The sequence below is a fragment of the Pinus tabuliformis genome, chromosome J, assembly GCF_031772625.1.
Source record: "Pinus tabuliformis cultivar Carrire ecotype Pingquan chromosome J, CPIR1, whole genome shotgun sequence".
In the NCBI taxonomy this organism is placed as follows: Eukaryota; Viridiplantae; Streptophyta; class Pinopsida; order Pinales; family Pinaceae; genus Pinus; species Pinus tabuliformis.
Window position 1 is genome coordinate 7,803,831 of NC_142295.1, and position 15,749 is coordinate 7,819,579.

Genomic DNA, 15,749 nt, shown 5'->3' on the forward strand with positions numbered 1-15,749 from the left:
ACCACATAAAATAGTAGCTTTGAAAAGAGCGATCCAAACTACAAAACAGTCCAATTTTTATTTAAAAACCAACTGGAATAAAAGACACATATTACATAGAAAAAATGCAAGGAAAACATGTGGGTATCGCACAAATTTTTGTTTACTTAAGTGACCAAATATGGATTTTGGAACAACAGGCCATATATTCCGTAAATTCCTTGGTACTAAGTAATAATAATTATTACCAAGTGGATTAAAACACACACTATACATAGAATCACTGCAAGGAAACCATTTATCATGCAATTTATAACTCACTTTTAAGTGACCAAAGAGAGGCTTTAGAACAACAGTCAGGATTTATGATGGCCAGTTACTTTGTTAATAATGTAATCAAATAAAAGGTGGCATCTATACAATCACTGAAGCCTGTAATAATATTAGACATTACATGTTCTTTGAACACCTACACATTATTGTAGCATCTCTGTCATGATATTAGACATGGTTGGTCTAATACAATAATGTTGGTCTTACACATGGTTGATGAATATTAAAGTTTTGTGTATCACATTGTTTAGGTTACTAAATGAAGTTAGATTTAAGTTAATCATTAATTTTTGAAAAAAAAAGTAGTTATTATTATCTTTTTGACATGAAATTCATAAAAAAAACTATATTTGACCATTTTTAGTTAATATTTTTGTATAAAAATTGTGATTTTGACATGTTAATTCTAGCAAAAAATTATCAAAACGTTTAGTTTTTGGTTATATTTATGTTAAAAATGGTTATTTTTTATGTCCATTGTTAAAAAATGTTGTTTTTAGAAACAATTATTTCATGTGGATTGAAAAATTAATTAAGGATGTCTAATTATGTAGATTATCTAAAATTCAAACTATCGACTTTCTAATTTAAAAATGCAAAACAATAAAAACCCCACTAAAAAAAATAAAAAAAATTAAGATAGAGAACAAGAAAATATGAATACAATGACGACTTCAAAAACTATCAAATTTAGAAAATAATTTTTTACATTTCACACACTAGAAAATTTAAAGTCAAAAAATAGGTCTTTTAAAAAAAGGGTGTGATGCAGAATACACACTTTTTAAAATCAGGATGAAAATCACTACCATTCACCGAGCCTCACCCACTTAATGCACATGAAAAAAATTAAAGTTCCAAAAAGCATGTTCTTAAAAAAACATGTGTATTCTGCATCAACACTTTTGAAAATCGGGTCATTTTTTTGCCACCTCTACAAAACGGGTAACAGTATCAGTTCCCGTTTCAAAGTTTACATTGTTATCTACAATATTTCCTGTAGTGCCCTTGTTTTTTGTATTTCTAGCATAACTTTACATATTTTCCTGGAGATTTAGATCTCCCTTTGAGGACTTATTTCTAATTTTGTTCTCGAACCATCCTCTTACAGATAAGGCATCTCCATTTTGGCTCTCCATGTTTTTCTGTATCATCTCCTATGATAACAAGGATGAGACTATTTCATCAAATTTCAAGGTAGTTGTATTTCTACTTTTGGAAACACCTAGACTACCCCATGAGTTTGGTAGAGAACACAACAAATTGATGCGCTTATCTTCATCTAAAATTTTAATCTCAACAAATAATAAATGACTTACCATAGTATTGAAGGCGTTCAGATGCTCTGTCATGGAGCCTCCATCCCTCATCCTCATGCTATACTTTTGTTCTTTTTTTTTGTTTTTTGTTTTTTGTTTTTTTGTTTTTTTGTTTTTTGTTTTTTTGTTATTTTTTTGTTTTTTTTGTTTTGTTTTGTTTTTTGTTTTTTGCTTTTTGTTTTTTGTTTTGTTTTGTTTTGTTTTTTTGTTTGTTTTTGTTTGTTTTTTTTTTTGCAGGAATAGTTCGTTCACTAGGGACTTAAATTGATGCAAAGCCCCTAAATTGTCCCACAAATCATTTGCTATAGCTTCTCCTAAAAAATTTAGTAATGTTGAATCTGAGACACATAGTCATATTGTGCTCTTTGACTTCTAATCAAACTTGGTCCAGTGTTTTGTCATCATTGTCATTGCTTTAGTACCTGGATCCACCTTGATTTGCTAATCTTTATCCACTAATAGATCCTCTATCTTGAGTTTCCACAGCTCAAAACTTTTTGCATTGAATTTATTGATCTCTATCTTTCCATTGTTTGTCATTTCCTTTCACCACAAGAATCAATCCCACAGATATTCCACTATAACTAGGTCTACCACAGGCCCGAGCAAAACCCATCAATCGCAAAGGCGTCCTCTTAAAGCCAAATTTGCTTTGATACCAAATGAAGGTTTTAACCTTGTACAAATTACCTACAAACAATTTGTTAAAAAAAAGAAGAAAATATATAATATAAAGAATAGAAAAAATACACAAAGTTTTTTTTCCTGGAACCAAAAATGGGAAAACCAAATTATTTTTTCATTATTTTTTTTTCAATGTTACAATACATTATATACATGTCAAAGAATTCGTAAACCCCCAATCCATTAACCATAGATTAGAACATAATTGTAGTTCCCTTGACTGTATCTACAAAATACCATGGGAAAATCCATCTTGTGCAAACCCATGGGTGGGTCCACCCCCAATCTTAGGTCTACCCAACCATCCTTGGAATGCTTGGGGCTAGTCAGGCAAAGAATATAACACATACCCAACAATTCATACGTGTCGTATACTGTCTTGGATGTCTACAATTTCTTATTAAGAGCTTGAGCCAAATTTTGCAAACCCAAGGGAAGATGAGAAACCATGAAAAACAAGGAATGTAAGAAGACTGAACTGACACCCATCCAACAGAGAGAAAAATGAGCCAAAGAGCTCAACATTGGAAAAAAACAAAGACCCCTAAACACCATAAGGAGACACGACAACATGTGAATTTTCATGGTGACAAGATCCACTAGTTGATTCCTTAACTTGCCATAATTTGGAGCATACAACATCCTATCATTTATTGTAGGGGAAGGGCACAAACTGTACCAACTTATAATAACCAACATCAATGTGAATCAACTACTTTTTTCCATTTGGTCCTTCCTTTTGTCACCTGAATCTGCCATATGATGCAAAGAGGTTATGCCTTGTGTTCCCTTTTAAACATTCAAGTGACGGGTTGGTGATAAGACTTAATACAAATGGTGCCTTCAGATTCCCCTATGGCTTGAGATGCTAAACAATCGATAGTGGAGTTGTTACCCTATAGGTCATGAAATGAGTCTACCTTGGGAATTAAACTTAGCCCCACTTGTGCTCTTCGGAAGATAGACTTTGATTTGGGATCCAGAGGGGAAGATCATGTTTGTAGATGACATATTGTAGTTTTTAATCTCCTATAATTATCAGTGTGTGTAGTTTTAGCACTGCAACTAGATTTATGCCTTACAAAAAGTCATATGTTTTGGCTTGATAATTAGTGGCCATGCCTAAATTCCAAGAACAAGAAAATTCATTTTTTCCTCCCAAACATATAATCACACCAATAACCCACACCTCCCACTGATTTTCAATACAATTAATATAACACATATTTAACAAACTTGATTTAATTAATAAAACAAATTTAATTTAACTTATTAAAGCTCTTTCTTTATAACCTCTTTAGAGAAATAGATTATTTTGGTCATTGTAAGTATATCTAAATAAGAAAGACCATACAAATAAAATAGGGACATACATAGCCCCAATTCACACCTGCTTTTTTTATTATTATATTCTTATTATAAGATTCCCAAATTAATATTATCTTACCTATTTCTTTGAATAAATATAAATAATACTATTTTTTTAAATTCGATTTATTTAAAAAATAAAAAAAACTCAATATTTTTAATATTATTATATTAATAATTTTAAAACTTAAAAAAAAAAATTAAAATTTTATAAATGTCTTGATCATAATATATCAACTCACATGGACTCTCTCTGAAATATTGGTAAGTATGATTTTTTTTTTTCCAAAATTTGCAACTTTTCATGGCCCCAAGCCATGAAAAGCAACGAGAGCAAGAATTTCATCACTCAGCATGGCCCCTTTTAGGTATACCAAACACAAAAACTGAAAACGAGTTCCAAGATTACTTTCAACATGGAAAGTGTACTTGGGGATCTTAGATTTATAGGTATAGTTGATTTAATTGATTTGAGTTTTTAAAGAAATTGTTCATAAGGTTGAGAAACTTGGTGGCACTCATTGAATTTCTTTCCATTGGTAACAATTCAAAATACTTTGGTTTGATGGGCCCTCATTATTCATTCTATATCATTTCACCACTAGAAAAGGGACATATACCTTCATAAAGGACCAGCCAAATATTCTCCACTAGAAATTCAATAAGGACGACTTGAAGAGGGTGAAGTACTTAGTGTTGAGTCCACATCATGTTCACCAAATGCTCTATTCTGCTATAAAGATGAGTGGGGTTGACACCCTCTTGTAAGCCTAGGGATATTCAATTTAGACTTTTACTTCTTTTGTCACATTATCAAATATCTTGGCACTTTATTCAATTTATTTTTCTAGACTTTTGGGCTTTTGATCTTTTCTAAGGATCAAAGAAAAATACGGGTGTCTCCCTCTTTCCATGTAACCATGCCCCTAAACAACTTTGACTTGTACAAAAAAAAAATAGATTGGTGAAAAATGAGTGTCTCCCTCTTTCCATGTAACCATGCCCTCGAGGCAATTTTGACTCGAACAAAAATTAGATTGGTGAGAAGGGTGACTCTTAACTAACTACGTGGAACCCACGTGGAACCCATGATGTGGCCAACTAGACAACCAATTGTTTGCCCACCCCCCACATGGCACAGTTGGATTCAATCCCAAGCAAGTCATCTAAAAACATAAGGGATATCCAAAGAGTGAAGTAGAAGGAAAACAAAAGAAACAACAGCAGTAGAAAAGTACAGGACCATATAATATTTTACTTGCAACAAAGCCCAAAAATGTAATCAATACTCTTCTTTAGCTTTTCCTCCCCACTATCCTATTTTAACTTTTCCTTTGATTCTTTCATTATTAATCATTAAGCTTACCCTGTCCTTGACAGTTTGGTTTAGTGTGCAGTTGTAAAATCTACTTCTCTTTTGTATTATGATGCACTGGGGAAAGAAAAAAAAAATGATTCTTCACATGAACCATGGCAATAAGATTTAACCAATTTTATAATGAAAATGGGAAGTTCTTTAATTTTAATTATATTATGTGTATTATTTATAATTTTTTACTATATTTAAATTAATAAATATAATATTATAAATTAATTTATATATAAATAATATATTAAAATATTTTATTTAATATAATATTATAAATTAATTTATATATAAATAATATATTAAAATATTTTATTTAAAAGATAATAAGTTATTTTGGTAATTTTATTATTATTATTATTATTTAAATATTACTGATAATAATAACGGTTATTGAATTTTAAAAGGATAAGATCTTGATCTGGTAAAAAGGATAAGATCTTGATCTAGTAAGCATGCCTTTCGGATTAATCACATAGTATTATTTGGTCAACCTACAACTAATGTGCATTAATCGTTTGTAATTATCTATTCTATTTATGTCGATAATTTTCTTAATACACATTTGTGAAATACTCTTCTTTAAGAAATAACATCATACATATATAACATATAATCGATAGTTATTATTACAAAATATTATATATTTAATAAGTTAATGGACATTTAGTACTAATTCATAAATAATTGTAGTGTATGAACGATATATACATCCATGCATTGAATCAAGTTTATAACTTCATAATCATATCTAATTGTGATATAACTGATTACGAATTTTTTATCATTTGCCTCTTTTTTATTTAATTTTGTGAGATTTTGTTTTTAAGTGATTTTACAGATGTTTCTTTGTTGGTTTTAAAGAATGTTTAGAATCTAGAAGACCATGACAATTGAAATTGGTAAGCAATCAACGTGGATCCAATAAATTAATAGCTTTTTACTTCTCTTTAAACTAATTTAGAGTGATTTCATACTTCAAGTTACAAAGGCATTCCTATTTTAGGGAATGGTTATTATAATAAAAAAGACAATGACAATTGATATCAGTAAGCAATCAACGTGGATCCAATAAATTAATAACTTTTTATTTCTCTTTAAACTAATTTAGAGTGATTTCATACTTCAAGTTACAAAGACATTCCTATTTTAGAGAATGGTTATTATAATAAAAAAGACCATGACGATGGATAATCGTAAGCAATTATTGTGAATATAATAGATTAATAGATTTCTATCCCTCCTTTAATCAATCTAGAGTGATTTCAAGAATACTCCAAGTTACAAAGACATTCCTATTTTAGAGAATGTTTAGAATCTAGAGGACATAACAATTGATATTTGTAAGCAATTCATGTGTATCCAATGGATTGATAGATTTTTAACTTCTACTATTTTTTTGACGATTGATATTAGTAAGTAATTCATGTGAATCCAATGGATTAAGAGATTTTTATGGAATTTTTTTGAGAGGAGTGATTTCAAGAGTGTTTCAAATTAAATTCATGCAGATCCAATGGATTAAGAGATTTTTATGGAAATTTTTTTGAGAGGAGTGATTTCAAGGATGTTTCAAATTGCTAAGACTATGAAAATTGCAATTAGTAAGCAACCACTATATACCAAATAAATTAATAAACATTTTTCATTTACCCTTTTGACCAACTTTGATAATTTCTTTTAAAGAGCGTGATTATAAGAATTTTGTAAATTGAGAATATCATATATATTCGTAGGCATTTAATGTAGATTTATGTATAGTGATAATTTGAAATTTATTAATATAACGTTATGTCCAACTGTCTTATATTTTAATATATTTAATAGATTTTTTTTTTAATTTGATTAATTCAATAAAATATTTAGGAAAAAAATATTTTAAAATACTTAACTTCATTCTTAAAAATTAAAATTAAGAAATAAAAGTGTTATATTAATAAACATATATATTTTAAGTTTAGTAAAATTACATCTTTATCATGTCCAATGTATCACGATTAAGGCGGGGAATTGAAGCGGTGACTTCACATCAAAAATGCTTTAACAAAAAGTCTATCCAAAACTCCATAAATTATATTAGAAATTAGTATAAATATTAATCTTTCTAATTTTAACAACATCTCATTTATTACTAAATTTTAAATTTCTATTTTATTTTTTATATTGACCCAATCTAGGGAGAAATATTAAAAAATCAGAATCTATAATAGTCAATACAAACTGGGTCATATTACAACCCATATTAATGCATAATGAATGCAAACCTCAAACAAAGAGCAAATCTCTCAACCAAGGGGCCAGGCAGGTGGGTATCGGTTCAACATTGAACTTGCTATTGGTCATGTCAAAGTCAAAAACATTTTAGTCGTTTCTCTGCAATTTCCCAAATACAATTTTCCAAAGCTCCACGCAGGAAAAACACATGGAAGCAAGTGGGTACTGTTAACAATATGCTGGCCTGTCTGTTACAGGGCAGCAAGGAACATGAATACATGTTATTTTTTTTGGGTTATATTTTTCCACTTAGGAACAGCTGCCATGGTAAAGGCATTTATCTATGCCGCAATAAATGGCGCAATGATCTTTGCCTATGATCATCACTGGTGCCCTCTATTCAATGCAGGTCATTGTACATCTTTCTGTCTCACCCTCTGTCCACACACAGGTGGAGGGTTGTTTGAACCTATACACTATATTCATAATAAAGATAAATATATAAATAGTTTAATTAATAAATAAAATAGTTTTTTTCGACATTTTTCTAGTATAATTTTGTCTAATAAATATAAATATATAAATTACACATAATTTAATCAATAATTAATTAATAAATAAAATGGTTTTTTCCATGACACTTTTCCGTTCAATTTTGTCACGACACTTTTCCGTTCAATTTTGTCCACACAAAAGTGTTTCCACGACACTTTTCCGTTCAATTTTGTCACGACACTTTTCCGTTCAATTTTGTCCACACAAAAGTGAGAGGGTTGTGTACTCAATTAAACCCTATACACCATATTCATAATAAATACAAATATATAAAATTACGCATAGTTTAAATATAGTTTAATTAATAAATGAAATAGGTTTTCCCCAAAAATTTTCCCATTCAAGGTGAGAGGGTTGTGTACTCAATTGAACCCTACACACCATATTCATAATAAATATAAATATATAAAATTACGGGTAATTTAATTAATAAATAAAATAGTTTTTAACGAACACTTTTCCCATTCAATTTTGTCCAATAAATATAAATATATAAATTAATAAATGAAATGGTTTTTTACCCCCAAAACTTTTTACTTTCAATTTTAGTTAATACTTTGTTCACACTCTGTCCACACCGAAGTGAGAGGGTTGTGTACTCAATTGAACCCTATACACCATATTCAAAATAAATATAAATATATAAAATTACACGTAGTTTAATTAATAAATGAAATGGTTTTTTCTCAAAACTTTTCTACTTCAATTTTATCCAATAATTTGTTCACAGCATGTCCACACATAGGTGAGAGGGTTGTGTACTCAATTGAACCCCATACACCATATTGATAATAAATATAAATATATAAAATTACGCGTATCCAATATTTTGTTCACAGTCTATCCACACAGAAGTGAGAGGGTTGTGTACTCCATTGAACCCTATACACCATATTCATAATAAATATAAATATATAAAATTACAGGTAATTTAATTAATAAATAAAATAGTTTTTAACGAACAGTCTCCCATTCAATTTTGTCCAATAAATATAAATATATAAATTAATAAATGAAATGGTTTTTTACCCCCAAAACTTTTCACTTTCAATTTTAGTTAATATTTTGTTTACACTCTGTCCACACCGAAGTGAGAGGGTTGTGTACTCAATTGAACCCTATACACCATATTCAAAATAAATATAAATATATAAAATTACACGTAGTTTAATTAATAAATGAAATGTTTTTTTCTCAAAACTTTTCTACTTCAATTTTATTCAATAATTTGTTCACAGCCTGTCCACACATAGGTGAGAGGGTTGTGTACTCAATTGAACCCCATACACCATATTGATAATAAATATAAATATATAAAATTACGTGTATCCAATATTTTGTTCACAGTCTATCCACACAGAAGTGAGAGGGTTGTGTACTCCATTGAACCTTATACACCATATTCATAATAAATATAAATATATAAAATTACGCGTAGTTTAATTAATAAATATAAATATATAAAATTACGCCTAGTTTAATTAATAAATGAAATGGTTTTTTTCTCAACACAGTCTATCCACACAGAAGTGAGAGGGTTGTGTACTCCATTGAACCCTATACACCATATTCATAATAAATATAAATATATAAAATTAGCCGTAGTTTAATTAATAAATATAAATATATAAAATTAGGCGTAGTTTAATTAATAAATATAAATATATAAAATTAGGCGTAGTTTAATTAATAAATGAATGGTTTTTTTCTCAACACAGTCTATCCACACAGAAGTGAGAGGGTTGTGTACTCCATTGAACCCTATACACCATATTCATAATAAATATAAATATATAAAATTACGCGTAGCTTAATTAATAAATATAAATATATAAAATTACGCGTAGTTTAATTAATAAATGAAATGAATGGTTTTTTTCTCAACACAGTCTATCCACACAGAAGTGAGAGGGTTGTGTACTCCATTGAACCCTATACACCATATTCATAATAAATATAAATATATAAAATTAAGCGTAGCTTAATTAATAAATATAAATATATAAAATTACGCGTAGTTTAATTAATAAATGAAATGGTTTTTTTCTCAACACTTCTCCGGTTCAATTTTGTCTAATAAATATAAATATATAAAATTACACGTAATTTAATTAATAAATGAAATAAGTTTTTTCCTAACACTTTTTCTGTTCAATTTTGTCCAATATTTTCTTCACCCTCTGTCTACACAAAGGTGAGAGGGTTGTGTCCTCAATTGAACCCTATACCCATCTATACACCATATTCATAATAAATATAAATATATAAAATTATAAATATAAATATATAAAATTATGCTTAGTTTAATTAATATATAAAATTATATAAATTACTGGTAGTTTAATTAATATATAAAATTATATAAGTTACGCGTAGTTTAATTAATATATAAAATTATATAAATTACGCGTAGTTTAATTAATATATAAAATTATATAAATTATGCTTAATTTAATTAATAAATAAAATGTTTTTTCTTAGATTTTTTTCCGGCCAATTTTATTCAATATTGTCTTGAGATTTTTAAAAATTATAAATTTAAATAATTTAATTTATAAAAATAAAATATTTTAATTTTTTTAAGAACGTTAAATTAACTAATTTGTATATTTTATATATTTAAAATAATAAGAAACCACAATCTTACTACGAATTTTAAGAAAAAACCATTAAATTCATATGTATCTATTCCAGGTTTTGTGGGCATGTGACAGGGTTGTGTAAATTGAACCCCATTGATAAACATAAATATATATATATATATATATTTTTCCAGTTTTTGGGCATGAATATGTAATTTTACATCGAAACAATACAATAAAATCGAAACCATACACTTTCAAACTTCGTCTTTCCCCTCCTTTCTAGTACAAACTACACTGTAAAATCCGCGTGCACAAGTTTATACTTCGCCATCAAGCCAGTTGTTAGCACAGCTAGCTGAGTTTCCCCTCCCTTACTGCCCACCAACCCAAATAACTACTTATCACTTGAAAAAAATAATTTTCCTCTTTGTCAGAGTCGAGAAATCGGTTCCACAATACCAATATCTCTGCCTGAGATACCATGGCACCAGTTTTATGGGTCATGTGCTCCCATGGGATTCTGTTGCTTTTTTTATGAGGCACTTGTCTGGGGTCGATATTTTAAGTGGCAGGATAGTTCCTCTGCATGCAATGCCGCTGACACTGTTTGCTTCTTCGCAAAGCTGATTATTGCCTTCGTATTCACTAGTCTTCTTTTGGGTTTCCCTTGTGCCCACAAACAGTTCGCAAGGTATTTTGTTATACCCATGGCTTTATTGGTTGATTGCGCTGGTCTTTTACATTGAGTTTCTGTATCTGGGTATTGGGCATTAAGTGTTTTTTGTTTGTGTTTTCAATACTGCTTATTGGGTTTTCAAGTAATTAATCAGTCTTAAGGATTGAATTTCCTGCGAGCAGGATACAGAACTTATATTTTCCAATTCGTTCCTGCATTCGCATGGTTGTTTCAGAGCTTTTGTGGTATGCAGTTACATTGCACTGAGTATCAGTGGTATTGACCCAGAACATGGGTAGTGTCATTGTATTGAGTAATGCTTGAGGCTTTTGAAGATGAAGGCTTAGCCTTCAATCTTGCAGCTTCTGGTTCAGCGTATTTAGACAGGAGCCCTTCACAATGGAGCCAAACCTATTTGTTGAATTCATAATGTAGCTTCAACTGGTTCCTCGTGCCTGCTTCAAATGACTTTATTCTTCAAAACTGCATTAATATTTTGGTTTGGGAAGTTGAGAAGACTCAAGACTGAAACTTGAGCTGTGAATTCAAACCAGTTATCTGCAGTCCTTCTGTAATCATGGGCTGTGTTAGAAATTTTCTCTAATGCCTGAAACAGTCCCATGCATTTACTCTTCAATTCAAAACACGCACTTTGGCATGCCGCCTGGTCATATAATTCCGCAAGCATAGAAATTCCTTCTGGTTGGACCTACTGTGGTCCTTTGCTTGCTTCAACACTCATGTTGTGTTTTTGGAATGTTCAAATATTGGTTTGGAGCATGAACTATCTTCATACTGTGCATTTGCACTCCCAAAAACACAGTTAAGGAATGCTTGTGTAATGAATATCCAATTCATAGGAATTTGTAAGAACCCTTGCTTGCTTAAAAGCTTATTTTGTTTTTCATTAGTCTGTTCCAAATTTAAGCCTCAGACATTTCTTCTGCATGGCCATAAAGTGATATACACATTGAATGTAACACTTCAATTTCAATCCAGAATAGGCAGTCAACCTTATTTGTTTTTATAATGGTAGAAACACAGAATGTGAATCTCACAGGAGCTTCTGATATCCATATTATGGTATACACATTGAATATACACTTAATAGGGCCTTGTTAGGCTGTTTTGCTTGCAATTAAAACTGAAGTTACAGTGGTCATTGTGTGCAGGAAAGACCAGAGGCAGAATTCGGTTTCATTCAAAGAAACAACAGTCGGGTATGGAAACTGGTACAGGCAATGGAACATCTCCCTTTGCAACAGATAGAATGAAGTTTGAGGCAGTGACCAAGTTCGAAACAGGTATCGCGGGGGACTTTTTTGACCAATTTGATGACCTGCTGGACTTTTCCAATGAAGAAATTGGAGCACCCATTGGAGAAAGCAGTATCAACTGTCCCAAGGATGGCATTTTAGGAGGCAACTCTGTGACAGAAGCTGTGAGTTCCAATTTCAGAGTAGACGAGAGCGACTCTGGAAAACTGTGTATTCCTGTGAGTGATTCTCCTGCCCCTCTGTTTTGTTTATGCATGATGAAATAGTTTGGTTTTTAAGATGTTCTTGAAATTTTTGAGAGGGGTGCTAAGGTTTTTAGGGCTGAACGAATTTTTGAGATGGGGCTTCCTTTTTTTTAACAAAGATGGGGGAAATTCTTGAATGGGTTTATGTATTATCAAACTATACCTTTGCCTATTGTGTCCTTGGTCAAATGGAATTCGGGGTAGCTTTGCTTAGGAATTAGGGTAGTTTAGTTGATTGAAATTCTATTTTCTAAAATGGGTTTGTGCTTTTTTGTTTGCCAGAGCGATGATTTGGCAGAGCTAGAATGGCTTTCAAGCTTTGACCCATTCCTAGAACCTGTAACGACATATCCTTATGAGCCTGATTTTGGAGTTGAAGTCAAGGAAAAATATGAAGAAGGGCAGAATTCTGATAAGTTCAGAAGCCCGAGTCCTACATCGGTACTGGGGCAGAATTCTGATAAGTTCAGAAGCCTGAGTCCTACATCGGTTCTAGAAAGCAGCTCTGGGAAAATTTCAACTTTTAGTCCAGAAATCACTGTACCAGGAAAAGCAAGAAGCAAGAGGTCTAGAGCCCCAGTTTGCAAATGGGCTTCTAGGATTATTTCCCCTGCATCCTCAGATGGGTTATTGGAGAATGGCCCAAACTCTTTCAGCAGTGATTCAGGACACTTCGTTACCAAGCCAGTGGAACCTGAACCCCTGAAGAAAATCATCAAGACAAACCACTGGGATAAGAAGAAGGGGCAGGATTCAATTCAGGTCAGGAAATGCTTGCACTGTGGAGTACAGAAAACCCCGCAGTGGAGGGCTGGGCCCAAGGGTCCTAAGACACTGTGTAATGCCTGCGGTGTAAGATACAAATCTGGTAGGCTTCTGCCCGAATACAGACCTGCTGCAAGTCCTACATTTTCAGTTATGAAACACTCGAACTCCCACAAGAAAGTCCTTGAAATGAGGCGTCAAAGGGAGCTGATGATGCAGGAACAGACCTCCCAAGCAAAACAAGCATATCTGGGATCCGGAGATGATTGCTTGGTGAACATTGGTGAAGATTATAGTGGTTCTGATTTTTTACCATGACAGAAGAGGGGTAAAAGTGCATTTTGTATATTGCAGAGGCTCAAATCCTATTAGAGGCATATCCACAGATTGGTCCCATGTCCTTTAATGAAAAACATTCTGCATTTCGATTTCACAGTCTAGAGTTCATGATTCCAGTGGATGAGTTACAATACATTGCCTCTGTTCTATATACAAAAAGCATGGAAGGGTATGGAAGGGACATCATGGTTGTTTATTGTAGACAGAGAGCATGTCATTTTTATTGAGGGCAGGGATTGAGTTCCGAAGTTATATTCATTGAATGAATTCTTTTTGTAGGGTTAGTTTATTTGTTGCATCTGTGAAGTTGGGAGGGGGTTACTTGAGGAAAAGGTCCAATTTCCCAATTGAGAAAACAAGATTACTTCTTATCCCAAAAGGCAAGTTATAATGAGGATGTTCAGGAGTTCTGTTGAGGTGGTTAGGCTCTGGCAAATCTTGCAGGAAGAAATAGCATAGCAACTGTGTAGGAAGAACCATTATTTGGCATTGCTAATTCTACATATTTTTTTTGCTTTTGTTCTAGAAGTCATAGAGCGATGTTTCACACAGTTCTTGTTCTTGTCAGTTCAGACGGTAATTATTTTAGTGTCTTTTTGAGTTTTGAATAGACTGCAGCATTTGGTAGTTGAACTCAAATAGACTGCAGCACTTGGTAATTGAGGAAATAATAAAAATCAGAATGTGGTTGATTGGTTTCTTGCAAGTTTTGCAACATCTCTATGGCATGGCTTTGGCTTCCATTGAATTAGATGGTGACAATGATCATAATGTGGAAGTTATAATGTTGTGGTTGATGACTATTTAATAATGTGGAAGTTATAATGTTGTGTTTGATGATTATTTAATTAATTGTAAGTGCATGGAATGCTTTGTGCTACATTAGATATGAGAATCTTTTATCCATTATTATCTGTGAATTTCTTGTCATTATGTAACTCTTTGCTTTGTTGCAATTTGCTTTTATCTGTGAATTTCTTATCATTAAATGTGATGTAACCTATTGCTTTGTTACAATTTGCTTATCTGTGAATTTCTTGTCATTAAATGTAATGTAACCTATTGCTTTGTTACAATTTTATTATCTGTGAATTTCTTGTCATTGCTGCTTGCTTTGTTACAATTTGCTTTCAAGTGCGGTATGTTTTGGAATCCAATGACAGTTTTATCCACCATTTTTTAACTTTGGTATCCAATGATAATGATGAAAGGAGGAGAATGCTACATGAACTGAAACCACACAAACTGGAATATTGTTTTTATTTTTGATTTAAAATAAAAACCTAAACTAAAGTTTATAAACAATTTTAACATTATAGTTTTAAAATTAATTTTATCATTATTCTGTGATACTACCAGATATCATATCATTATTAAAAACCCGTGTTTTTTTTCATTATCATTATATAAAATTATTAGATATTTATATTTAAAAATAAATATAACACTTAAAAATAATTAATAATATTTTTTTTGTTTTAGCTAAGGGGTTCTACAATCCTAATAGGATAGGATAGCGATGTTAACAGGTATTGTAGGATAGAATAGGGATGTTGTAAAATGTTATGTAATTCATTACTTAATGTTATGTTGACTAGGTGAATATTAAAATAAAAAATTTAAAAATCATAATTAAGAATTATATAAGTTTGAATTAGGGCTTGGAGTATGCATTAAAATTGCTTTTGTTTGGCTAAGAGCTTGTCTTTTTGGGTAAGGAAATAAATTAATGGCCAAGATGCAGAGTCATTATTTCTTGGTAAGGAAATAAATTAATGGCCCAAGACCCATAGACATTTGGCATGAGTGAAAGTTTGCCCCTTAAGGACCACCAATGTGTAATTCTACATATGGACCACCAATAGGTAATTCCAAGTGGTGTGGTTTCTCCACTAATATAAAAAAAGTGTTACGATCAGTTTTCTCTCTCTCTCTATATATATTTGAATTAGGCACTTGATGGGTTTAATAATTGCGGTTTACAAGTCCATAATATTTGTCCATAATAAATGTTATGATTATTTAAAGATTTGATCCTGGTTAA

At 31.1% G+C, this 15,749-nt stretch overlaps 1 protein-coding gene across 1 annotated transcript; it reads left to right on the top strand.

Annotated features, from left to right (window-relative positions):
* Positions 1-10,754: 10,754 nt before the first annotated feature.
* On the top strand, positions 10,755-14,385 carry LOC149225158 (GATA transcription factor 9-like). The gene is made up of 3 exons (XM_089375044.1): positions 10,755-11,094; positions 12,252-12,574; positions 12,884-14,385. The coding sequence occupies exons 2-3, from the start codon at positions 12,302-12,304 to the stop codon at positions 13,682-13,684; spliced, it is 1,074 nt and encodes a 357-aa protein (XP_089231170.1). The 5' UTR covers positions 10,755-11,094; positions 12,252-12,301; the 3' UTR covers positions 13,685-14,385.
* Positions 14,386-15,749: the final 1,364 nt, after the last annotated feature.